This window comes from Nerophis ophidion, linkage group LG08 (genome assembly GCF_033978795.1).
Source record: "Nerophis ophidion isolate RoL-2023_Sa linkage group LG08, RoL_Noph_v1.0, whole genome shotgun sequence".
Taxonomy (NCBI): Eukaryota; Metazoa; Chordata; class Actinopteri; order Syngnathiformes; family Syngnathidae; genus Nerophis; species Nerophis ophidion.
Window position 1 is genome coordinate 44,472,735 of NC_084618.1, and position 27,927 is coordinate 44,500,661.

The 27,927-nt window shown below is 40.5% G+C and overlaps 1 protein-coding gene across 2 annotated transcripts in view; it reads left to right on the forward strand.

Annotated features, from left to right (window-relative positions):
* Positions 1-27,927, forward strand: part of myocd (myocardin) — a 79,420-nt gene that overhangs the window by 32,059 nt on the left and 19,434 nt on the right. For both annotated transcript variants that reach the window (XM_061908640.1, XM_061908641.1), the window contains one exon: positions 25,905-26,086. In XM_061908640.1, coding sequence (XP_061764624.1) covers positions 25,905-26,086 — 182 coding nt within the window. The remainder of the gene's footprint in view (positions 1-25,904; positions 26,087-27,927) is intronic.

The following is a 27,927-nucleotide window of genomic DNA, read 5'->3' on the forward strand; positions in this document are numbered from 1 at the left end:
ACCAGCTGTAAAATAATTTTTAACCATCAAAGGGTCAAAGAGGGCTAAATTGTTGGGTCAAAGAGGGCTAAATTGCGCAACCCAGCTGCTGGGTATGGAATAACCCAACATTGTAGTGAGCATAACTCATCTTTTGTTTTGAATAAGTTCAACCCAATTGTTAGGTTATGAATTCATTGAGTGGGCATAACTCAACTTTTGGGTTGAATAATTCAACCCAGTAGTTTGGATGGGTATAACTCAACACTAAGTTTCCACAACTCAACTTTTTGGTTCAATAATTTAACGCAAAAGTTGAATTGAAAGAATTAACCCTAATTAACTCAAATAGGGGTTTGTCCTCTTCTGAACCAGCAGTTGGGTTAAAACTGTTTTTAACCCAACATTTTTAATTGTGTAGGCAAGTTTGGTACACTTCATCTACATTTGATCTCGATGGCTGTTTGATGTTCTTGCAGGTAGAAACACAAATGGGATCATTCATGCTTAAAGCACTACATGCACCTCCTAGTTTACATTAGACAAATTCAGTCAAAACGTTAGTTTCAAAGTGTGTCGTTGTGTGTTTTGATACGGCTGCAGAATGTTTGAAAGTGTGTAAGACAGCTTCAAACTCACTGGATCACGTTACGTTCTGCCTTTTTTTGCTGGTCTTGCCGTTGTACAACAGTTTGGTTACACAACTGAAACACTGTTGTAACTGTGTGATATTAAATCAGCCCAGGCGGAGACAGCAGAGGTGTTCGGGACAGCACTGCAGACTCCTGGCACAGTTGTGTTATAAACAGAGGATGATGTCATCTTTGAGGGTGGGCAGCAAATGGCTTTTCAACGTGACAACCTACCCTTGAAAAAGGAAGAGACTGAGAAAGAACTGGATAGTGTGCGCACGGCCATTGAAAATGTTTACATTTTAAACATGTTTATCACGTCATGAACACATTGGGAACGACTGGGCACAGTTGCCCAAAAGGAGTGCATTTTTCTACCACTCGACATGAAAACCAGGATTATTCTCCCGACGCAAACACGATCCCTACTAGTGTCAAGACTTTTCCAGTGTGTCCATAAAGTCTGGATGGTGGGTCCCCTCAGTACATCACTGACTTGTTATGCCTCTACTCTTCAGGGCGCAGCCTCGGGTCTTCAGGCCAGGGTCTTCTAAATATCCTAAAAGCTCGTTTTAAAACCCATGGAGACCTGGCCTGGCATTCCAGGTTATAGCTCCCAGACTCTGCAAAAATTTGTACCAGTCTCTTCGTGATCTTGACAGTGTTGAAACTTTTAAGAAACATTTGAAAACTTCTCTTTATAGTAAAGCTTTTAGTTAATGCACCTTTTAACTAACCTTTTTAATCCACTTTGTATCCTTTTTATGATGTTGCCCCTGTTATTTTAATTTATTGTTGTTTTATTTCAACAATGTTTCGGACAGCGATTTTATCTGTTAAAAGCGCTTCATAAAAAAAATCTACTTACATACTTTCTTACAAATAGTAAAAAATGTATGTATCATACAATATATTTGTTTGTTGACTTTGTTCTTTGTTTTCTTACTTGTATATGTTGTTACAATCTTGGATACTTGTGTTCAACAGTGCCAAAGCATCAAATCATACGTTCCATGCATTTGTACGTGAGTTTGCACGCATTTTTAAATGCTTCTGAACGCCATGCTTTTCAGTCTTTTTCCAACAGTGAGCACACCCGCCTGCTCTGATGTCTGTTAAAAAAAAATACTTCTGTGTTTATTTGTCCACAACATTTTACACTGGACTGTTTTTTTAACATGGGCCAGTACAAACTTAAAGTAAGCTCCTTACTGCTGTAGGACGGCACGACTCCGACATAATCAATCAATCAATCAATGTTTATTTATGTAGTCCTAAATCACAGGTGTCTCAAAGGGCTGCAGAAGCCACAAGGGCATCCTCGGTTCAGAGCCCACATTAGGGCAAGGAAAAACTCAAAACCCAGTGGGACGTGGATTATCACGAGGTTGTGTTGAAGAACCTCAAGAAAAGACTGTAAGTCAAATGATCAGTGTCCTAATTTTTGTTGTTGTTGAATTTTGGTAAAAAGTTGTCTCTGTATTATTAGTGTACATGAGGGAGATAATGTAAAGTTTTTAATCAAACTGGGTACTTGTCCTGGGTGTACCCCGCCTTCCGCCCGAATGCAGCTGAGATAGGCTCCAGTACCCTCCGCGTCCCCAAAATGGACAAATGGTAGAAAATGGATGGATGGATAGATGGGTTTAGCTTACCACAGAAAAATAGACGTGGATAAAGTATTCTTTTCATTCACCCATGGCATGCGCACAATAAGACCGATGTTCAACATGCAGGGAGATAAATATTTACGCTTTCAACATAAATAAGCTAGAGAAGGCGGGGTGTGGAGGGCTTCATTTTCCCCTCAAAACAGACCATTTGCAAAGTGAATGTGGAGCAAAATTTATGCAAAATGCACACCTAAGAATATCTTATAATTATTATTTAGACCACAAGGAAGTGTGTTACATGATACAAGTCAATGTGTTGTATGATGCAAGTAAATAAAATAAATATGTGTATTATTTTAATTTGTCTTTTTAATATGCATTTGTATTTATTTAATATGTCAATTAAAGTAATTATTTTCAAATACATTCCTATGTATTTCTTTAGTCTTATTTATTGATGTATTATTATTTAACTTGGACTTGACTGGTAATCTTTGGGTGTCCCACGATTCGATTCAAGCAGAGTAGTAGATTTTTGTAAAAAGCTCATATAATTGTAACGCACAATGTTTTATCAACTGATTGCAATAATGTAAATTTGTTTAAACCAATAAATGAACCAAAAATATGTGAAAATATTGGACACAGTGTGTTGTCAAGCTCATGAGATGCGATGCAAGCGTAAGCCACTGTGACACTATTGTTCTTTTTTATATATATATAAATGTCTAATGATAATGGCAGTGAGGGATTTTTAATCACTGCTATGCTGAAATTATAACTAATATTGATACTGTTGTTGATAATATTCATTTTTGTTTCATTACTTTTAGTTTGTTCTGTGTCGTGTTTGTGTCTCCTCTCAATTGCTCTGTTTATTGCAGTTCTGATTGTTGCTGGGTCGGGTTTGGTTTTGGAATTGGATTGCATTGTTATGGTATTGCTGTGTATTGCTTTGTTGCATTGATTAATTTAAAAAAAAAAATCTAAAAAAAAATAATAATAATTTTTTTAAATGAGAATCGATTCTGAATCGCCAAACGTGAGAATCAATTTTTTCCCACACCCCTAATGCACATGTCATGTTTATATTATACCTCCAGACTTTGTAGACACACAATACAATAACAGTATTGAACAAAAAAAAAAAATTGGGGTAAAGTTGCCAGGTCAATCAGTTTGAAAAGTACACTTTGGTGATGTTAAATCTCTTAAATCTTGCAAAAAGTATTTCTTCTAAGGAGGGTATGGATCTACTCCATCAGATTTTAATGAGATCTGGCTTGTACGCTCACATCTGCGCTGCCAACAGTAAACAAACAGTAGCCACATTGAAAGCCGCCTTAATGCACGGGCTTACAGCCAAGGGGCACCCACCCGATCAGTGGCTCTCGATTTTGATGGCAATGATTGGTATTCATAGCTGTCAATCACAAACAGCTCAGCTTTGTCTAGCGATTGTGTACTCGCTCTCTCTCTCTCAGCAGCATTGTTTTTTCTTATTGCTCCGAGTAGGGCTCGAACCCACATCGCCTGTGTTGTGTGAGAGACCAGCATACTACTGGGCTAAAAAATCACAAACAGTCTCCCGGATAGCCATCCCAATTGGCTTCTATTACGCTCACCTTTCGCAAGGAAAACCCCAAAAGGGACAAGCTGTAGCTTTGGCTAATACCAAAGCACGCCGATGTGTTAGTACACTTCAAAGAGTTCCTCAGTGTTCGCTGATACAATAACAATGTCGCTACAGCTTGGTTATTTTCCAGGTTACGGAAGTATTGTTGACAGTTTTTGAACGCATTTTTAAAGTGATTTAGAGGTAGGATTGATTGCTCCCATTCGCTGCATTGCTAGCCACCAAGAACGAGACAATTTGTACATGTTAGAATGCAAAAAAGGAAAAAAATGCCGTTCCTCTTGAATGACTGAATTTAAAGTTTGTCCTTCTTGTGAGAGCCTGAATTAAGGGGTGAGTAGCCTCTAGGTCACATGGTTGCAGACATATTTGCCAACCTTGAGATTTACGAATTCGGGAGATGGGGGTTGTGTTGGGGGGCGGGGTTTGGTGGTAGCGGTGGTGTATATTGTAGAGTGCCGGAAGAGTTAGTGCTTCAAGGGTTTTGGGTATTTGATCTGTTGTGTTTATGTTGTGTTACAGTGCAGATGTTCTCCCGAAATGTGTTTGTTATTCTTGTTTGGTTTGGGTTCACAGTCTGGCGCACATTTGTAACAGTGTTAATGTTGTTTATATGGCCACCCTCAGTGTGACCTGTATGGTTATTGACCATGTATGTCTTGCATTTGTGTGTATAAGAGCCGCATATGTTAGATATCCGGGCCGACACGCAGTTTGTATGGAGGAAAAGCGGACGTGGTGACAGGATGTAGACGACGCGCCCAATATTGTTGTCCGGCTGGAAATCGGGAGAAATTCGGGAAAATCCGGAGGGTTGGCAAGTATGGTTGCAACATGAAGGTGCTTTCAGAGCGATACCCTTAGTGGTAATTTTTTGTGTTTAAATCCATCCATTTTCTACAACTTGTCCCTTTTTGGGGTAGCGGGGGGTGCTGGAGCCTATCTTAGCTGCATTCGGGCGGTAGACAGGGTACACCCTGGACAAGTCGCCACCTCAATGCAGAGTGTTTAATTCATTGTATTAATTAGTTCAACTACTATTTCTTAGAGGCAGCACGGCGGTACAGGGGTTAGTGTGTTTGCCTCACAGTACCAAAGTCCTGGGTTCGATCCTGCGCTCAGGATCTTTCTGTGTGGAGTTTGTTCTCCCTGTGACTGCGTGGGTTCCCTCCGGGTACTCCGGCTTCCTCCCACCTCCAAAGACATGCACCTGGGGATAGGTTGATTGGCAACACAAAACGGTCCCTAGTGTGTGAATGTGAGTGTGAATATTGTCTGTCTATCTGTGTTGGCGCTGTGATGAGGTAGTGACTTGTCCAGGGTGTACCTCACCTTCCACCCGATTGTAGCTGAGAATAAACGGTAGAAAATGGATGGATGGACTATTTCTTAGATTATTGTTGCACTCTTCTACTTCGCCACCACCGGTGCCTAAAAACATTATGAAAATGTAAAAAAACCCAAGGATTTGAAAAAAATATCAAAATATGCAACAAATTTTGCAAGTATCTTGGCAAATATTTTGACATTTTAGGGGTCCTGGACACAACACTCCTACCCCGGCCCCCAATTAGGATTCTAAAAATAGTAAAGACATTATGCTAGTTGGCTCTTTTAGTTTGCAGGTGCTATGATTTGGGAATACTTGAAATTCCTAGTTTTTCCTTATTTTCTGTCTAAAGGTCTTATTTGATTTTATTTGCAGAATAATAAAAAAACAAGTTGCGGGCCGCACTTTGGACACTCCAGCATTATATGTGCACCACCTTAACACTGGGCTTGAAAAGTTTACTAAAAAAGACAAAATCAATCAAAACAATTATTAAAAGTAAATAATATACCTTGTTGGTTTCGACAGAAGCGAAAATGTACATCTTCGCAATGAAGCAAGGTTAAATGAAGCTAAGTTTGTTGCATCAGTTTTGTTTTATAAAGTCATTCCTGACACGTGTGTCTAACATTTGCCAGGTTAAAGTGCCTCCTGGTTTGAATTGTCTTCTGTTTTCCCAAAAATGTGTTTGGTTGAGTTTTAGCTGCCGTTCTTTTTTGTTATGTGTCTGTATAGCTTATGTGTATTAATAATGTTGCATAGCTGTTACCATAGTAACACAATTGCAACCGCACTGCTCCTTGTTGAGGATGTTTTCTCACTTTTGATGACAAGGTTTTCTTTGACTTTTGAGGCTTTGTGCTTTATAGAAAAATGTAGATAACTTCCAAATGATTTGGGGTGAAAGCAAAAGCGATTACATATGATACTGACGCAAATTTAATTTTGAGGTAGCTGAGATAGGCTCCAGCACCCACCGCAACCCCGAAAGAGACAAGCGGTAGAAAATGGATGGATGGATGGAAGGGAGTTCCCATTATGACAATAATGTGCTGCACTTTTCATCAGATATTAATACTCTTGCCTCAGTTGTCCAGCACAAACTTCAATATCCTCCATTTGTTTTTGACACCCAACCTATGTTCTCCACTCAGATGTCAAAAACAGACTCAATTTCAGTTTGACCAAATAAGTGCTGTATCACTTTCTGGCACTCAAGATAACCAAACTGATTGGCTGTGCTGGCCTCAGCGCAGGGTAATTGTTAATGCGTGCGCTGAAGGGCGATCCCCAGCCGGTTAGACAGGTCAGTCCTGGACGTGATTATTTGTACTGGATTTAACGGAGCGAGATTGTGGAAGGTGGAAAGTCTCACCTACTGCAGCCCTTTAATTACTGCCAGTTGGTTTATTTTCCTGGTGTCTGGCTGCACTCGGTGTTCTTGCACAGATGATGGCAGAGACACGTATCAAAAAAACAGGTCTTCCTTTTGGTCTTGATGCATTCTCACACTAATCCAACACATATGACTAAAATAATACATTACCATCTGCATGAGCTGTATCTTCTGTTAATATTTTTTGAAATCTGCAACAGTACTTGACAATTGGAACAAACTTATTTTTTCCCAAGTATTCATTCATTCTGTGATGTTATTGCACAGTCGTTGAAGTAAGAGAACACAAATATTATTCCAGATATTTTGACAAAACATATGACGCTCCAAAAGGGTTCCATAATGGTTTACCTATTTTGATTCTTGGAAGGCTTTTTATAACTCAAGAGTCCAGGGTAGGATTTTCCGTTTTACTGTTTGGTTAACTTTTATATTTCACTTTAAAAACATTTATTTTGCTTTGGTTTGTTTACACGTGTGGTTGTACATAGTTTGAAGTTTGACAAAGAGTATAAAAAAACTTGGGCCTAAAATCAACCTAACTACCTGAATTCCAGATAATTTTTAATGTATGTATTGAATGTCCAAGTCCATGTTTCTTGCACGTAAAAGGGTGGAGTGCCATCTTCGGGTTGGGGAGAAGATCTTGCCCTAAGTGGAGGAGTTCAAGTACCTTGCAGTCTTGTTCACAAGTGAGGGAAGAGTGGATTGTGAGATCGAAAGGGGGATCTGTGCGGCGTCTTCAATAAGGCGGACACTGAATCGATTTGTTGTGGTAATACACGTTGAATATAGTAATACACGTTGGCTCCAATGACGTTAGGATGAGACAATCAGAGATTACAAAGAGAAACATAGCCAGGGCTTGTAATCTCGCCAGAAAGATGTCCAGGCATCGAGTAATTGTCTCTGGCCCCCTGCCTGGGAGAGGCAATGATGAGAGATATAGCAAATTAGTCTCTCTTAACAAGTGGCTGGATAGCTTCTGCAGACAACAGGGATTTACGTTTATTGATAATTGGCCCTCTTTCTGGGGCAAACCTGGCTTGCTGAGGAGAGACGGCCTTCACCCTAACCAGGAAGGCGCTATCCTCTTGTCTCGGAACATAGACTTCGCATTGAGCCACATTTGACTAACTGCACTAGAGCAAGCCCGGTCACAGGCAATTACAGAGCCTGCTAGCCTGGGTATGGAGTCAGTTAAGCTAGAACTAGCCAGCGCCAGGCTGGACGATCCCTCTACACATAGCAATTTTCGTAGAATAATACACAACTCACAAAATGTTTTTTCTACTGTGTCTATGACTACGTCAGAGTTAGACATGCGTTCTACTGAGGTGGCAAATTTTGATGCGTTCAGTTTATCGCAGCGCCAAGTAGACAATCTGAAAATTCCCGGCATATCAATTCCTAGATATGGTCGTAATTATTTTAAGTACACCGCGCATAATAAACGCAACATTATTAATATTGCTACTACGGATAATTTTATCAACAACTCCTTAAAACAGCCCACTACCTATAATATGGGCTTTCTAAACATCAGATCTTTGTCTCCCAAAACGTTATTAGTCAATGAGGTCATTAGAAACAACAACCTTAACGTCATCGGTCTTAGCGAAACCTGGATTAAACCAGACGACTTTTTTGCGATAAATGAGGCATCCCCTCCTAACTATACGAATGCGCATATTGCCCGTCACCTCAAAAGGGGAGGGGGTGTCGCACTAATATACAACGAAAACTTTAACTTTAGTCCTAACTTAAATAATAAATATAAATCGTTTGAGGTGCTTTCTATGAAGTCTGCCACACCTCTGCCTCTGTGCCTGGCCGTTATCTACCGCCTCTAGCATTAAAAGATTACAGCTGGTACAAAATGCGGCTGCTAGACTTTTGACAAGAACAAGAAAGTTTGATCATATTACGCCTGTACTGGCTCACCTGCACTGGCTTCCTGTGCACTTAAGATGTGACTTTAAGGTTTTACTACTTACGTATAAAATACTACACGGTCTAGCTCCAGCCTATCTTGCCGATTGTATTGTACCGTATGTCCCGGCAAGAAATCTGCGTTTAAAAGACTCCGGCTTATTAGTGATTCCTAGAGCCCAAAAAAAGTCTGCGGGCTATAGAGCGTTTTCCGTTCGGGCTCCAGTACTCTGGAATGCCCTCCCGGTAACAGTTCGAGATGCTACCTCAGTAGAAGCATTTAAGTCTCACCTTAAAACTCATCTGTATACTCTAGCCTTTAAATACACCTCCTTTTTAGACCAGTTGATCTGCCGCTTCTTTTCTTTCTCCTATGTCCCCCCCTCCCTTGTGGAGGGGTCTGGTCCGATGACCATGGATGAAGTACTGGCTGTCCAGAGTCGAGACCCAGGATGGACCGCTCGTCGGGACCCAGGATGGACCGCTCGCCTGTATCGGTTGGGGACATCTCTACGCTGCTGATCCGCTTGAGATGGTTTCCTGTGGACGGGACTCTCGCTGCTGTCTGGGATTCGCTTGAACTGAACTCTCGCGGCTGTGTTGGAGCCACTATGGATTGAACTTTCACAGTATCATGTTAGACCCGCTCGACATCCATTGCTTTCGGTCCCCTAGAGAGGGGGGGTTGCCCACATCTGAGGTCCTCTCCAAGGTTTCTCATAGTCAGCATTGTCACTGGCGTCCCACTGGATGTGAATTCTCTCTGCCCACTGGGTGTGAGTTTTCCTTGCCCTTTTGTGGGTTCTTCCGAGGATGTTGTAGTCGTAATGATTTGTGCAGTCCTTTGAGACATTTGTGATTTGGGGCTATATAAATAAACATTGATTGATTGATTGATTGGTAAAGAAGGAGCTGACCTGGAAGGCAAAGCTCTCACTTTACTGGTCGATCTACATCCCCATCCTCACCTATGGTCATGAGTTTTGGATTATGACCTAAAGGATAAGACCACGGGTACATGCGGCCAAAATGAGATTCCTCCGTCGGGTGGCGGGGCTCTCTGTCAAGTTCTGTCATTCGGGAGGAGCTAAAAGTAAAACCACTGCTACTCTACATTAAGAGGAGCCAGCTAAGATGGTTCGGGCATCTGGTCAGGATGCCACCACTGACGGCTCCTTGGGGAGGTGTTTAGGACACGTCTGACGGAGAAAACCCAGGACATGTTGGCAAGACTATATCTTCCAGCTGGCCTGGGAACGCCTCGGGATCCCACTGGAAGAGCTGGACGAAGTGGCTGGGAAGAGGGAAGTCTGGGCTTCTCTGCTTAGGCTGCTGCGTCCGCAACCCGACCTCGGATAAGCGAAAAACGATCGATGGACGAATGCTGTTGAATCTACTTCTAATTCAAAATAAAATGTATTATTCAAAGTGTATAAAACAATGAAGGTAAATACAGTGAAATACAATTTTTTATCCCAACATAACAAATGTGTCCTTTTCAAAAAACATTGATGGATATCAACATTAACGTGTTAAAAAATGTTTGCGTTATCATAACTGAATGAAGATTAATCACACTGTTTGTTATGACTGCACGCAAACCCGGATATCGGCACACGGCCAAAGCGAAGATGAGCAATGAGGTGCCCAAGGTTGTTTATGAGAGTGTTTACTATATTATCGTTTTTGCTACATTATTGCAAATACTTTCAAAAAGTGTACATGAATCTTATTATACTGTAACAAAGTTTTGAGCAGATCTATGACTTTCAGTAACTAAAACGTTTAAAAACGTCCCTGAATGACATTCTAACAACACAATTGCATTTGTGTCCAAATATTTGGATATTTTCTTAGGCAAATTTTAACTATGTAAGCGAGTAACAACCTGTGATTATTCATGATTAATGACAATTCAAAAGTGTAATTAATCAGATTTTTTTTTAAATCAATTAACACCCCTAATATATATATATATATATATATATATATATATATATATATATATATATATGTATATATAGGTGTGGGAAAAAATCACAAGACTACTTCATCTCTACAGAACTGTTTCATGAGGGGTTCTCTCAATCATCAGGAGATTTTAATGGAAGCATTCACATACAATGGTTTATATATGCGCTCTACCACGGTATCGAGCACTATTCTCTGGATAATCCAATCAAGACATATATATGTATATATATATCTTCTTCTGCTTTTCCGAAGTAGGGTCGTAGGGGCAGCAGCCCAAGCAGACTTCCCTCTCCCCAGCTCTTCCCAAGGGATTCTGAGGTGTTATTACTACTTACTAGTTTCCCAAACCACCTCATCTGGCTCCTCTTGATGTGAAGGAGCATCGGCTTTACTCTGATGTCCTCCCAAATGACAGAACATCTGTCAGGGAAAGCCCCGCTACCTGACGGAGGAAACTCATTTTCGTCCATTGTACCCGTGATCTTGTCCTTTCGGTCATAACCCAAAACTCATGGCCCTAGGTGAGGATAGGATTGTAGATCGACAGGTAATTGAGAGTTTTGCCTTCAGGCTCAGCTACTGTTTCACCACGATGGACCGATGTAGGGTCTGTATTACTGACGACGCTCGACCGATCCGCCTGTCGATCTTACGAGCCATTCTTCCCTCACTTGTGAACAAGACCCAGAGGTACTTGAACAAACTCCTCCACTTGGAAGAGGATCTCCTCCCCACCCGGAAGACGGCACTCCACCCTTTTATTGGCGGGGAACCATGGACATGGACTTGGAGGTGCTGATTTTTATCCCAGTCGCTTCACACTCGGATGCGAACCGATACAGTAAGAGATGAAGATCCTGGCCAGATAAAGCCAGCAGGACAACATCATCTGCAAAAAACAGGGACCTAATACTGTAGCCACCAAACTGGATCCCCACAACGTCCTGACTGCGCATAGAAATTTTGTACACAAAGGTTGTAAACAGAATCAGTGACAAAGGGCAGCCCTGGGGGAGTCCAACCCTCACTGGAAACGGGTCCAATGAGTGTTGGACCAAGCTCTGACACTGATCATACAGGAAGCCGACTGCCAAAATCAGGCGGTCCGATATTCCATACTCTCTGAGCCCAATTCACAGGACTCCCCTAGGGACACAGTTGAATGCCTTCTCCAAGTCCACAAAACACATGTAGACTGGCTGGGCAAACTCCAATGCACCCTCAAGGATTCTGCTGACAGTATAGAGCTGGTCAACGACCAGGACAAAAAACTAAACTGGTCCTCCTGAATCCCAGGTTCATCTATCCGGTGTAGGCTTCTCTTCAGTACACCTGATAGACCTTACCGGGGAGGCTGAGGAGGGTGATCCCACGATAGTTGGAACACATCCTCTGATTCCCCTACATTAAGAGAGGAACCCCCAACCCAATCCAAGCTTTAAATACTTAGGATATACGTTTACAAAGACATACAAATACAATACTATTAAATACAATACTTACAAAAGAATGCACAATGTTGATATACAGTATCTGAGTGTTCCTCCTAAAATCCACCGACTGCATTTGCATTCCGTCTGTGTTGCGTTTGCCTCCAACACTCTCAGCCATCAAAGAAAATAATACCAACGTTTTGAATGTCGTAGAAAATCGTATTATATAATTTTTGTGGTATGCGGAAAAAACAAACTATTTTCCTTGTGTCACAGAGCAGTTAAGTTGTTTTAGGGCAAAATTCACTTCCAAATTTTCTGGCCATTACTGAACTTTATGTCTTTTTGTGTCCAGACTTTAAAGCATCATACCTTTGATCCCAGTGAGAGAAATGAGGAATAAAGATTTCAATGGGGGGGTTAGGATGAGGCTACAATTCACTGTATAAACCAAGCAGATCTATTTTGATCTCCTTAGTCGTTCTTCTTTTTCATGTTTCCTCTAACGAGTGTTTTTTGGCTACAGGACCAATCCTTTTTTTTTTTTTTTTTATGTTCCCTCTAACAACAAGTGTTTTTGGCTACAAGACTAATCGTTGTTTATTAGGGAGGGTTCAAGTGTTTGGGGAGCCCTCTTGATACAGCTCCACTATTTGACTCCAGGAAATGTATCTCGGACTGTCTTGATTTAGCATAGTGCTTTGTGTCGCACCTAAGACTGTTTCTCTTCTAATCCCTTAGATGTGTTTGCTCTCTGTATATCATTCCTGACACTGTTTTGGTGCTGGTTGGTTCTGTTTGCCTGTTTACATCCCATATACATGTTGCGCAAAGAAAGATGCAGTCAGCTGGTTTACACTATCCCTGCAAAAGGATGCAACGGCTTTATTGGGATGAACAGCAGCTGTATTTAGCCCCACTCTCGTTCTTTAGAAGTGTTTTTGCAAGCACGTGTGTGTGTGTGCGGGCGGGCTTACCAATGTGTATGTTTGTACCTATCTCCCTGCTTTAACGGGCCCGTGTGGCTCCAGCAAGCCACCTACAACGTTTTCTGACAGGACTAGGCTGCTGCTGGCCCGCAGCATTAACCCCTCACCGTCTCCTTAACCTTGAGCACAATCCTCCCAACCTGTCATGGTCAGACGTTGTTTATTTCCCACATGCTTCACGAGTTACATTCAGGAGCATTACACAATTGCACAATTCAACATGTCTGAAAAGGAGCAAGTTGAAGCGGAATCTATTTGACCCTAACCCTAATCAAATCGTTTCACAACGTATATACCGTATTTTTCGGAGTATAAATCGCTCCAAAGTATAAGTCACACCTGCCAAAAATGCATAATTAAGGAGAAAAAAAACATATATAAGTCGCACTGGAGTATAAGTCGCATTATTGGGGGAAATTTATTTGATAAAACCCAACACCAAGAATAGACATTTGAAAAGCAATTTAAAATAAATAAAGAATAGTGAACATGTCACGTGGGTGGCGCAAAGTGATGCGCGTTTTGTCCACCCCAGGATGCAATGGACCAGTCGGACGAGACTTGCAGGTAAGGGCTTGATTTAGTACAAAAAATGATAACACTGGTACAAAAACAGACAAAAATCAACAAAAGAAAAGCGTGCCGAACGCACGGGAAGCTAAAGCTGACGCTTAGCACTGAGTCGAGAGTCCAAAAAAAAGGTGCCGAGTGCACGGGAAGCTAAGGGGATATTTAGCACAGACCAGAATAGGGAAAATGTCCACGTGAAAGTTGCTTACCGCAAACAAAGGATCAAGAATGAACGGAGGGAGAAGGCAGGTTTAAATACAGAAGTAATCAATAAACACAGGTGCGCGTCAGGAAACAAGTAACAGGTGGAACAAATCAGAAACTATGGTAACGGAGCAAACAAGGAATTGCACAAACAAACTCAAAAATCCACAAAACATATGATCGGGTAGCGGATCATGACACAACAGGCAGAATAAGTGTACGTTATATGACGCATGAATAACCAATTGAGAAGGTGCCTGGTATGTTAACGTAACATATTATGGTAAGAGTCATTCAAATAACTATAACATATATACGTTTACCAAACAATCTGTCACTCCTAATTGCTAAATCCGATGAAATCTTATACGTCTAGTCTCTTACGTGAATGAGCTAAATAATATTATTTGATATTTTACGGTAATGTGTTAATAATTTCACACATAAGTCGCTTCTGAGTATAAGTTGCACCCCTGGCCAAACTATGAAAAAAACTGAGACTTGTAGTCCGAAAAATACGGTACAGTCGCGATTAAAAGTGTACATACACTTTTAATGGCTGTCTTGAATTTCCAAGAATTTCTACAACTCTTATTTTATCGTGATACACCAGTGGTTCTTAACCTTGTTGAAGGTACCGAACCACACCAGTTTCATATGCGCATTCACCGAATCCTTCTTTTTAGTGAAAAATAATAATAAAACATTCTTAATTTAATCGTAATTTATAAATATTACTCATGAAATGTTGTCATTATATTAAAGAAATACTAATAAAGTTATCTTTTACAAACAGAAAGTTACAGGAATGTAAACATGATCCCATGTGTAGATCTCATTGTGCAACATGTGAAAGTTTTAGTGGGAACTAAGTGCGATATCTGAAAGGGGTACAAATCATTTCCAAAGCAGGAACCCCACCCAGGTATACAATAATAGTACACAGCTCATGAAAAACAATATTTTGTGTTATTGTCATTGTAAGTGGGCCAAAACATTTACATTAGAAAATAATCTCATGGAAATGGCTGCTGTCATTTAATAATAATACACTGAACTTTTTATTTAGTCAGGTTTGGTACAGGTGCGCTGCTGGTGTGGCCACAGTGTATGTGCACGTCTGACGTCGCTCACATGTGTTCCACTGAATGCTCAAAGAGTTTTTGCGTAGCTCACGCATATGGAAAATTAGAGGGAACATTGTTTAGGGGTATCCATAATACGCCGATAGGGAGAAGTTTTTATCTATACGATGAGTCGGGTGTGTCTTGACCTCCGTGGCGGAGGCTCCGGCGAACCCCTGAGGCCGACTCACAAAAAACCCCTAAGGTTCAATCGAACCCAGGTTAAGAAACACTGTGATAGACTGATTGGAGCACATACTTGTTGGTCACCAAAAACATTCATGAAGTTTGGTTCTTTTATGAATTTATTATGGGTCTACTGAAAATGTGACCAAATCTGCTGTGTCAAAAGTATACATACAGCAATGTTAATATTTTGGTTACATGTCCCTTGGGAAGTTTCACTGCATTAACGTGCTTTTGGTAGTCATCTACAAGCTTCTGGTGGAATATTTAACCACTCTTCTTGACAAAATTGGCGCAGTTCAGCTAAATTTGTTGGTTTCCTGACATGGACTTGTTTCTTCAGCATTGGCCACACGTTTAAGTCAGGACTTTGGGAAGGCCATACGAAAACCTTAATTCTAGCCTGATTTACCCATCCCTTTACCATGTTTGTCATGTTTTTGGGGTCACTGTCCTGTTGGAACACCCAACTGTGCCCAAGACCCAATCTCCGGTCTGATGATTTTAGGTTGTCCTGAAGAATTTGGAGTTAATCCTCCTTTTTCATTGTCCCATTTACTCTCTGTAAAGCACCAGTTCCATAGGCAGCAAAACCAACCCAGAGCATAATATTACCACCACCATGATTGACAGTAGGGTTGGTGTTCCTGGGATTAAAGGCCTCACCTTTTCTCCTTCAAACATATTGCTAGGTATTGTGGTCAAACAGGTAATTTTTTTGGTTTCATCTGACCACAGAACTTTCCTCCAGAAGGTCTTATCTTTGTCAATGTATTTTATAATACAAGCATTAATACATAACTTATTACAGTACTATGATTAATGACTAAAATATATTCAATTTGGTTGAACATGCTTCTGTCGTTGAAATAATCATTGTTTTCATGTTCATGTTCATCTTTTGTTCAGCATCTTTGCTATTGTAGTTTTGCTCTTGTCGTCAGGTGACCTGCCACACTTGTGTCAGTTTGTTTGCCCGTGTGTGCGTGTGCATCTGCGTGTGTGTGTGTGTGTGTGTGTGTGTGTGTGTGTGTGTGTGTGTGTGTGTGTGTGTGTGTGTGTGTGTGTGCGTGTGTGTGTGTGTGTGTGTGTGTGTGTGCACGCGCAGTGCAGGTCAATGGGTTTCATGAGTCCGGTGCTTTGATTGAAACCAGGGCTCTGTTCTCGGCTGTCACATGTTTGAATGCAAAAAGACAATCTTACAACCTTCTCCACACACACACCTCCAACCACAGCCGAGGCTGGTATCATCCTGGCCAATCAGGACGCACACGGCTATGTCCACAGTGAGTGGACGTGTAGCAGGTGTCAGTGAGATGTCCAAGTTACAGGTCACACTTTTTATGAACAACATTGATTCTGTCACCCTTAAACACACGATGGTAGAAAATGGATGGATGGGATGAACATATGTTTGAAAATAAGACATGCAAATAAAGACACACACATACAGCATTGCCAAAAGTCTTAGGTCCACTTGCTGGTTAAATAGTACACCAAGTGTCGGATCTGGTAAAGGTTTGCGTGTATTAAAACACATGCAAACCTATCTCCTAAACTCGTGCACACTCTCAAAGGTGCAAAGTAGGAAGGGCAATTATTTCAGAGTGTCTGTCCTCATGAATGCAGAATATATGCAGATTATATGATGATCATCGGAACACCCACAATACTGTCAGGATAAAATACTATTTTAGTTATTTAGCACACGCAGTGTGATTTATCAAGACTAAAACTGTCTATATTCAAGTAAGGTCTGGAAAGGACGAGTGAATTGGCATTTGCACTGAAATGGTTGTGAGTAGATGCAGCTCCATCCGACTTCGGCTTGTCAACATGTATGGACTGTCAAAAATACCAACATTTTACATTCTGTCAATCAGAAATATCATTTTATAGTTTTATAGCTGTTGGATGACATAAGGGACTGATTAAGACAAATTTCATTGATGCGTTTTTTGAATGCCGTATGTTTTTTCATATGTACTCTGCAAAAAAGAGCTGTCAAAATATAAAATATATATATATAAAATTACTAATAACTAGTGAAATGAACTAGCTGCTTGGACAAATAATTTTACTTAATAAGACATACTAATTTGAGATTTGCATATCTAGAATTTAGCAGCATTTTTTAAGATAGAAACAAGCATTTTATTCTGAAAACATGCATTCTTTAACTTGCAATTCTTACATTAAACATCCTCGAGATGTTGCAGAACCTTTAAACAAGATTTTATATGTAGGGGAAAAACTAAATATTTTATTTGAATAGTTGTTTTTTTAATTTTAACATTTTTACATGGGAACAGAAAAAGTTCGTCATCTTAAAATTTAAATTTGTCCATCCATTCGTTTTCTACTGCTTGTCCCTTTGTCAAACATGGACTTGGATTTGTATTGTTGCTTCGTCGCAGAGGGAATTTGGGAAGAGCCAGGCGTGAATTAAGGTACATTTTGATTTATCAATACTATAACTCAAAAAAGGCAAACAAAGGGCGCTCACAAGGAGGTACAAACACTTAACTATGAAAAAAAAAAAAGACTAGCATAAATGCTGCAAACTACAAACATAAAAAGAAAACATTTGCACTGTGACATAAAAACACAAAACTAGCACTATGGCATGACTATTGACATGAAACAAAAACTTACACTTAGGCATAAATAACAAAACTTACGTGGCATGAGCGGAAGGGAAACTAGGCATGGCATGAAATGGAGGAATAGCAGGAATATGTGAAGTTGCCAGACTGAACACTTTGCAACTACCGGTTTATATAACACCAATGCTAATGATTAACAGGTGTGAGAACTGAGGATCGGGGCGTGACTTGGAGCCAAGGTGGAAACTAATTAGTAGCCATGGTGACATAGAAAACAAGGAAGTGCAAAACAGGAAACAAGTGTCCAAAAAACAAACATAACATGACCAAAACAAAACTTGATCCAAAGGCGTGACACCCTTTTGGGGTTGCGGGGTGTACTGGAGCTTATCTCAGCTGCATTCGGGCGGAAGGCGGTGTACACTGTGGACAAGTTAGTCATTGTTCAAATATATGTAAATAGCTCTTAAATTTTGAGATTTTTTAGAAATAAAATCCATCCATCCATCTTCTTCCGCTTATCCGAGGTCGGGTCGCGGGGGCAACAGCCTAAGCAGGGAAACCCAGACTTCCCTTTCCCCAGCCACTTCGTCTAGCTCTTCCCGGGGGATCCCGAGGCGTTCCCAGGCCAGCCGGGAGACATAGTCTTCCCAGCGTGTCCTGGGTCTTTCCCGTGGCCTCCTACCGATTGGACGTGCCCTAAACACCTCCCTAGGGAGGCGTTCGGGTGGCATCCTGACCAGATGCCCGAACCACCTCATCTGGCTCCTCTCGATGTGGAGGAGCAGCGGCTTTACTTTGAGCTCCTCCCGGATGCCTCCCGGATGGCAGAGCTTCTCACCCTATCTCTAAGGGAGAGCCCCGCCACACGGCGGAGGAAACTCATTTCGGCCGCTTGTACCCGTGATCTTATCCTTTCGGTCATGACCCAAAGCTCATGACCATAGGTGAGGGTGGGAACGTAGATCGACCGGTAAATTGAGAGCTTTGCCTTCCGGCTCAGCTCCTTCTTCACCGCAACGGATCGGTACAACGTCCGCATTACTGAAGACGCCGCACCGATCTGCCTGTCGATCTCACGATCCACTCTTCCCTCACTCGTGAACAAGACTCCTAGGTACTTGAACTCCTCCACTTGGGGAAGGGTCTCCTCCCCAACCCGGAGATGGCACTCTACCCTTTTCCGGGCGAGAACCTTGGACTCGGACTTGGACGTGCTGATTCTCATTCCGGTCGCTTCACACTCGGCTGCAAACCGATCCAGTGAGAGCTGAAGATCCCGGTCAGATGAAGCCATCAGGACCACATCATCTGCAAAAACCAGAGACCTAATCCTGCGGTCACCAAACCGGAACCCCTCAACGCCTTGACTACGCCTAGAAATGCTGTCCATAAAAGTTATGAACAGAATCGGTGACAAAGGACAGCCTTGGTGGAGTCCAACCCTCACTGGAAATGTGTTCGACTTACTGCCAGCAATGCGGACCAAGCTCTGGCACTGATCATACAGGGAACGGACCGCCACAATAAGACAGTCCGATACCCCATACTCTCTGAGCACTCCCCACAGGACTTCCCGAGGAACACGGTCGAATGCCTTCTCCAAGTCCACAAAGCACATGTAGACTGGTTGGGCAAACTCCCATGCACCCTCAAGAACCCTGCCGAGAGTATAGAGCTGGTCCACAGTTCCACGACCAGGACGGAAACCACACTGTTCCTCAAAATCCGAGGTTTGACTATCCGGCGTAGCCTCCTCTCCAGTACACCTGAATAAACCTTACCGGGAAGGCTGAGCAGTGTGATCCCACGATAGTTGGAACACACCCTTCGGTCCCCCTTCTTAAAGAGAGGAACCACCACCCCGGTCTGCCAATCCAGAGGTACCGCCCCTGATGTCCACGCGATGCTGCAGAGTCTTGTCAAGAAATAAAATAGAAATTTAAAAAAAATAAATAAATAAAATGAATAAAATAGAATAAAAAAATAGATTTAAATGATTTGCAGTGTATGAATTAAAATTTCTTACAATATACTTTTTCTTAGGTCTGGATCATTTCAGCGCATGCTTGCAGTTAGTGCCAATATCTCCCAGACACACGTTCAGTGTACCAAAAAAAAGTAGGCTCCATGTAGATGTACTGCAGGACTGAACCTGCTGCCCCCGCGACCCGACCTCGGATAAGCGGAAAAAGATGGATGGATGGATTTATTAGATTTATTTATATTATCATTTGGTGCAGCCGGGACAGAGCAGGAGGAGATAGAAAGAGAAAAAAAGGAAGACAGAGGGGGAAATTGTGGGGACAAGAGATACAAAAACAACAACAGCAAACACAACAATAACAACAAAAACAACAACAAGAATAGAACAACACCAGCGCATACGATATGTACAAATGATGGTAAAAGTGATAGAAAACAGAATCAGAATGCGGAAAGTCGTTTAAGTTGTCGTAATGTGACTGACATGTTGTGACAGAGAGGAAAAGGGTAAATCATGTTTTTGCGGAGCCGTGCACTTGACAAACACCTCCGCTCCGCTTCCTTCTCGCGCCATCTATGTGCCTGCCTCCTTGACACGTGGCCACCTTAAACTACAGAACTCATTTCAAAATACAGAGCCATAAAGTTCCTAACTGACTTTTACATGTCAGGTGATGTGCTTCTTTTGCAAAGTTGATGACCACTTTTTCACATCAAACTGTGTGAAAAACACATGCTACTACTGCCAAGGCTAGCCAGTTGGGGACGCCACCACCTATCTCCTTTGGTAAGTTCATGGTAACTCGGCAGATTCTAATACAATAGTTGAACTAATAACTGATGCATCTTTGTGAGTGCTTTATTGCCGGGGATGGCGTGGTGCGGTTGGGAGAGTGGCCATGCCAGCAACCTGAGGGCTCCTGGTTCAATCCCCAGCTTCTACCAACCTAGTCACATCCGTTGTGTCCTTGAGCAAGACACTTCACCTTTGCTCCTGATGGGTCGTAGTTAGGGCCTTGCATGGCAGCTCCCTCCATCAGTGTGTGAATGTGTGAGTGAATATGGAAATAGTGTCAAAGCACTTTGAGTACCATGAAGGTAGAAAAGCACTACACAAGTATAACCCATTTACCATTTTATTTTGCTTGGAAACATGTACAATCACATTTATTGGTACATTGTTATGTTATTGTACTTTTTGTTTTTAAATTGACTTATTTATTTATTTAGAATGTTAAACTAATCCCTAGTTTATTAGTTTTTTTAATACAGATGCTTTAAAACTGGCAGGTTAAAAACAATGTAAAAAATGGTGATATTCATTGAGATGGGATGATTTTTATTATTTTTGTTCGATGTATCGCCAAGCCCTAGCATCTGATAATCAATTTTGGAATAATCACAACTATCCATCCATCCATCCATTCTCTACCGCTCATTCCTTCTGGGGTCACGGGGGGCGCCGGTGCCCATCTCAGCTACAATCGGGCAGAAGGCGGGTACACCCTGGACAAGTCGCTACCTCATCGCAGGGCCAACACAGATAGACAGACAACATTCACACTCACATTTACACACTAGGGACCATTTAGTGTTGTCAATCAACCTATCCCCAGGTGTATGTCTTTGGAAGTAAGGAAGCAATAATATATATCGGTATCGTTAAAATCCTAACAATAGTCTTGTCTAGTCTTAGGACACTGGACCACCTCCTTCCTCAGTCAGGGTTCTAGAGGAAGCATGGGAGAAACCGGTCCACCCGAGTTTGGTGGACTTGAAAAATACATTTGTCCCTTGCAGTGTCCTGTAGGGGCTGTTCCCGTATTACAGGTTTCATGACATGCTAGTTCGTTCCATCTGGTCCTTGTAAAACAGGTGCAGGAGTCTGGTTCGAATTGCCAGCGGCAAGTCGAGCCTGCTCACTGTAAACCTCGGCACGCGCTGTGTCAAGGCTGATCTTGCAAGGCCTTGATGGACTCCAGTTTGGGGACCTTAGAAGCGTATACATGCCGACTGTCGATGATGTGATCCTGATGGCCTCATCAAGCTGTTTTTTTGAGGCGATTGGCAGCTGAATGTGACGCTTCTGGGATGAGACTCAGCACCTCCGAATCTGAGGACCTGGTTGTCAGACAGAAAAGGGTGGATTGGACCCGTTAGTTTGGGAGTGGAGTTTGCCGCAGGTAGTGGAGTTTCAGTATCTCGGGATCAGATTTTTGTGGCCCTCAACAAGATGTTGTTTGTGACCCCATTTTGGTCTTTAATATTACTTATTTGTTATTTTTTAACTCTTGATGGGCCTCCACCCCACCCTAAACCTAATCTCAATGTTCCACAATTTATTGACCTAATTTGATTGGAAATATGTTTTTAAAAGACATGTAAAAGCTTTTTTAGGTTTTTGATCTTTTAAAATGGGATTAACATAATTAGATTATGTGAAGAGGCTCCGGCCCCGCCACAACTATATATATATATATATATATATATATATATATATATATATATATATATATATATATATTGTCCAGGTTTTCTGTGGTTTATCCGTACAGTGCTCAATACCGAGGTAGAGCATAATATACATTAGGTCAGGAAAAAATACTGAGGCTACATCAGGGGTGTCAAACTCATTTTAGATCGGGGGACACATAGAGAAAAATCTACTCCCATGTGGGCCAGACTGGGAAAATTACGGCACGATATCTTGAAAATATAGACAAACAAATACGGCCAATTTCTTGCAATATACATTTTCTTGCATCTGCATGACGCGTACAATCGCAGAGCGCACATTTTATGTGCTAAAATGGTTTCTGTAGTCTGGATCATGATTCTATATTGCTCAGAAAAAGTGGCACAGATTTTTTTTGTGTGCTACATCATGTTACGTACAGAGGTGGGTAGTAACGTGCTGCATTTACTCCGTTACATATACTTGAGTAACTTTTGGGATGAATTGTACTTCTAAGAGTAGTTTGAATGCAACATACCTTTACTTTTACTTGAGTACATTTATAGAGAAGAAACGCTACATTTACTCCGCTCCATATATCTACATTCAGCTTGCTACTCGCTACTGATATTTATCGATCTGTTAATGCACGCTTTGTTTGTTTTGTCAGACAGACCTTCAAAGTAGGATCTATCACATGCCTGCGTTTCACCGTGCAAATGCAGTCACTGGTGACGTTTGACTCCGTTTCACCAATCAAACAGAGCCAGGCGGTCACATGATTAAACAGCACACTTTTTTTTATAAACTTTATTGATAAATTTCAACATTTGCAAACAGTTGAAAGTAATACTCAAAGTACAAAAACAGTACAAAACAGTAAAAAAAAACGTACAAAACAGCGCCAGGGGGTTGTAAATTCAAAGTAACTCAAATAGAATGCAAAAAATATATAAAATACATTAATAAAATAAACAACGTGCAAAGCCATAGGCTCACTCAATCTCAGTAAATAACTTACATTTGTAATACAACATCATCGTTTTCACAGCTTTTTGGTTGTTAGAGGTAAAGTGTTTTAACATAGGGTTCTAAATATTTTTTAAAGGCACAAAAAACAGGTCGGGTATTGATAAACTTACGTTTATGAATATAAAACTTAGCCAATAGTATAATGAGGTTGCAAAGGTAAAATTCATTTTCAAATTTTTTTTCAATACATCCATCCATCCATCCATCTTCTTCCGCTTATCCGAGGTCGGGTCGCGGGGGCAGCAGCCTAAGCAGCGAAACCCAGACTTCCCTCTCCCCAGCCACTTCGTCTAGCTCTTCCCGGGGGATCCCGAGGCGTTCCCAGGCCAGCCGGGAGACATACTCTTCCCAACGTGTCCTGGGTCTTCCCCGTGGCCTCCTACCGGTTGGACGTGCCCTAAACACCTCCCTGGGGAGGCGTTCGAGTGGCATCCTGACCAGATGCCCGAACCACCTCATCTGGCTCCTCTCGATGTGAAGGAGCAGCAGCTTTACTTTGAGTTCCTCCCGGATGGCAGAGCTTCTCACCCTATCTCTAAGGGAAAGCCCCGCCACACGGCGGAGGAAACTCATTTTGGCCGCTTGTACCCGTGATCTTATCCTTTTGGTCATGACCCAAAGCTCATGACCATAGGTGAGGATGGGAACGTAGATCGACCGGTAAATTGAGAGCTTTGCCTTCCGGCTCAGCTCCTTCTTCACCGCAACGGATCGGTACAACGTCCGCATTACTGAAGACGCCGCACCGATATTATTGTTTTAGTTTCTCAAGAGATATTCCTGGCTCTGAATTTGGTCATTGCTATTTTTATGTTTTTGTGCATTACTTGTTGCCGTCCTCATTAAACTAACAGCTTACTCATCAGTTACTCAGTACTTGAGTAGTTTTTTCACAACATACAAACCCTGTTTCCATATGAGTTGGGAAATTGTGTTAGATGTAAGTATAAACAGAATACAATGATTTGCAAATCATTTTCAACCCATATTCAGTTGAATGCACTACAAAGACAAGATATTTGATGTTGAAACTCATAAACTTTTTTTTTTTTGCAAATAATAATAAACTTAAAATTCCATGGCTGCAACACGTGCCAAAGTAGTTGGGAAAGGGCATGTTCACCATTGTGTTACATCACCTTTTCTTTTAACAACACTGCATAAACCTTTGGGAACTGAGGAAACTAATTATTGAAGCTTTGAAAGTGGAATTCTTTTACATTCTTGTTTTATGTAGAGCTTCAGTTCAACAGTCCGGGGTCTTGTTGTCGTATTTTATGGTTCATAATGCGCCACACATTTTTGATGGCAGACAGGTCTGGACTGCAGACAGGCCAGGAAAGTACCCGCACTCTTTTACTACGAAACCACGCCGTTGTAACATGTGGCTTGGCATTGTTTTGCTGAAATAAGCATGGGCGTCCATGATAACGTTGCTTGGATGACAACATATGTTGCTCCAAAACCTGTATGGACCATTCAGCATTAATGGTGCCTTCACAGATGTGTAAGTTACCCATGCTTTGGGCACTAATACACCCCCATACCATCACAGATGCTGGCTTTTCAACTTTTCGCCTATAACAATCCGGATGGTTATTTTCCTCTTTGATCCGGAGGACACCACGTCCTCTGTTTCCAAATATAATTTGAAATGTGGACTCGTTAGACCACAGAACACTTTTCCACTTTGCATCAGTCCATCTTAGATGAGCTCGGACCCAGTGAAGCCGGCGGCGTTTCTGGGTGTTGTTGATGAATGGCTTTCGCTTTGCATAGTAGAGTTTTAACTTGCACGTACAGATGTAGCGACCAACAGTGGTTTTATGAAGTGTTCCTGAGCCTATGTGGTGTGATATCCTTTACACACTGATGTCGGTTTTTGATGCAGTACCGCCTGAGGGATCAAAGGTCCGTAATTTCAATGCTTACATGCAGTGATTTCTCCAGATTCTCTGAATTTTTTGATGATTTTACGGACCGTAGATGGTAAAATCCCTTAATTCCTTGCAATAGCTTGTTGAGAAATGTTGTTCTAAAACTGTTCGACAATTTGCTTACAAATTGGTGACCCTCGCCCCATCCTTATTTGTGAATTACTTAGCATTTTATGGAAGCCGCTTTTATACCCAATCATGGCACCCACATGTTCCCAATTAGCCTGCATACCTGTGGGATGTTCCAAATAAATGTTTGATGAGCATTTCTCAACTTTATCAGTATTTATTGCCACCTTTCCCAACTTCTTTTTCATGTGTTGCTGGCATCAAATTCTAAAGTAAATGATTATTTGCACACAAAAAAAAAGTTTTGCAGTCTTAACATCAAATATGTTGTCTTCGTTGCATATTCAACTGAATATGGATTGAAAATGATTTGAAAATCATTGTATTCTGTTTATAGTTACATCCAACACAATTTCCCAACTCATTTGGAAACGGGGTTTGTACTTTTTACTTTTACTCAAGTAAATATTTGGGTGACTACTCCTTACTTTTACTTGAGTAATACATCTCTAAAGTAACAGTACTCTTACTTGAGTACAATATATGGCTACTCTACCCACCTCTGGTTACGTATTAAGTGCAGTAAATGACTGTCTCTATGGTTACAGCCGGTAGTAAATGCAAATTTCTCATTTTAAATAGGGCAATGTGTTCCACTTTTGCGCGTGTTATCAATTGTCCACGCAGTCTTGGTAGATCACACTCAATATCCCCACTAATAGTATTCACAATTTTATAGTTTGCACACAACGTTTAAATCAGGCCCTTAGTGTTGTTCATCTTTAGGCAATATAGAAACCAATGTGACTCCTGTTTGGCAGTAAATCATGGCAAGTTCCCCAAGCAAGAGGACTCGTACGCATTTGAGGAGGACAGCAGCAGTGAGAGTTTGTCTCCAGATCAGCACCACAGTGATGACTCTCAGGGCTCTGCCTGTCCTTCATCCGAGGTTGTCAGCAGCACAGCCTCCTCTTCCTCACCTGGGCTCACCAGCACACAACAGGTATACACACCCTCATAGGCATGTTATTTATTTGATAAGCCAAACACTAAAATGTTCTGAAAACAATTACAATTATCTGAAAAATGTTCAATGTATCATGTAAACCTAATGATGTATAACCATTAATAAATACAATCAAAAGTACAAACACATATATACATATATATATATACATATATATACATATATATATATATGTATATATATATATATATATATATATATATATATATATATATATATATATATATATATACATACATACATATATATATATATGTGTATGTATATATATGTATATACATACATATATATGTATGTATATGTATATATATATACATATATGTATATATATATATATATACATATATATGTATATATATATATATACATATATATATATATATATATATATATATATATATATATATATATATATATATATATATATATATATATATATATACTGTATGTATATATACACATTTCTAAATTATATTTTGAATTATTTTTGCATTATACTGTACAGACTTTATCTCTTAAGTCACAATTGTTGTCCCATAAGTCCGGAAACATTTTACAATCATATCAAAAAATATGTTTTTAGATATTTCATGATATGAATTGAATTATTATTATATTATTATTGTTATTATTATTATTTTTATTATTATTATCATTATTATTATTATTGATGTTTGTATTATTAATAATAGTATTATTATTATTATTGGTATTATTATTATTATTATTATTATTATTATTGGTATTATTATTATTATTATTTGTATTATTATTAGTATTATTATTATTATTATATTAAGCTAATCTTTTTGGGTTAACTGTATGTCTTTTGTGTTAAGTGGGTGTGCAGACCTATTATATTATAACCGGGACTGTTTTGCCCCCTTGTGGCGCAAGTGTGCTCTACACCAGGTTGCAGGTGTTCCATTGGGCAAGAACATTCCTGGACTTGCTTGTTCCCTTTCTGTTTTACTTTATTTTAATATTTTTGGATTATACATTTGAAATAAGTCGTTTGACAAGTGAACAATATGGATCCGTTTGGGAAGATTGACGCAAGTAAAAATGTTTTTGAATAAATAACACACAAGATATATTTGAGACATTTAGTAAGCAAAACAAAAATATGTTGTGTTTATGACAATCTTGGTTTAATAGCAGTTATTTATATTATGCATAGGTTTCATAAGTTTGTCTCAAAACAAATCACTAAAGGGGCGGTATAGCTGGGTTGGTAGAGTGGCCGTGCCAGCAACTTGAGGGTTGTAGGTTCGATTCCCGCTTCAGCCATCCTAGTCACTGCCGTTGTGTCCTTGGGCAAGACACTTTACCCACCTGCTCCCAGTGCCACCTACAATGGTTTAAATGTAACTTAGATATTGGGTGTCACTATGTAAAGTGCTTTGAGTCACTTGAGAAAAGCGCTATATAAATATAATTCACACATTCACTAAAGAGCTTGCTGGTTGGCAAGGGAACAAAGACTTATTTCACTTAATCAAATCAAAATAATGTATTACTAGTCTATAACTATTAATAGTTTTTTGGGTTGAAGTTTTTTTTGCATTCTATTCTTCTGTTCATATCTCTGTAAAGATTCAAGAAACTGTATTGTCATACAAGCACAAATCTACACATGAGTGGGGTCCCACATATTAAAGCCGTTTAGTAGCAAACAGAGACAAACTGTATATAGTTCATAAAATATACATCAATATGATATACAAAGAAAAATGGAATACATAGAACATGATTCTGTAAACAGATTTGTAATCTAACTAAACAAAAAGGGATATTTAACTACACAGGAGGATAAA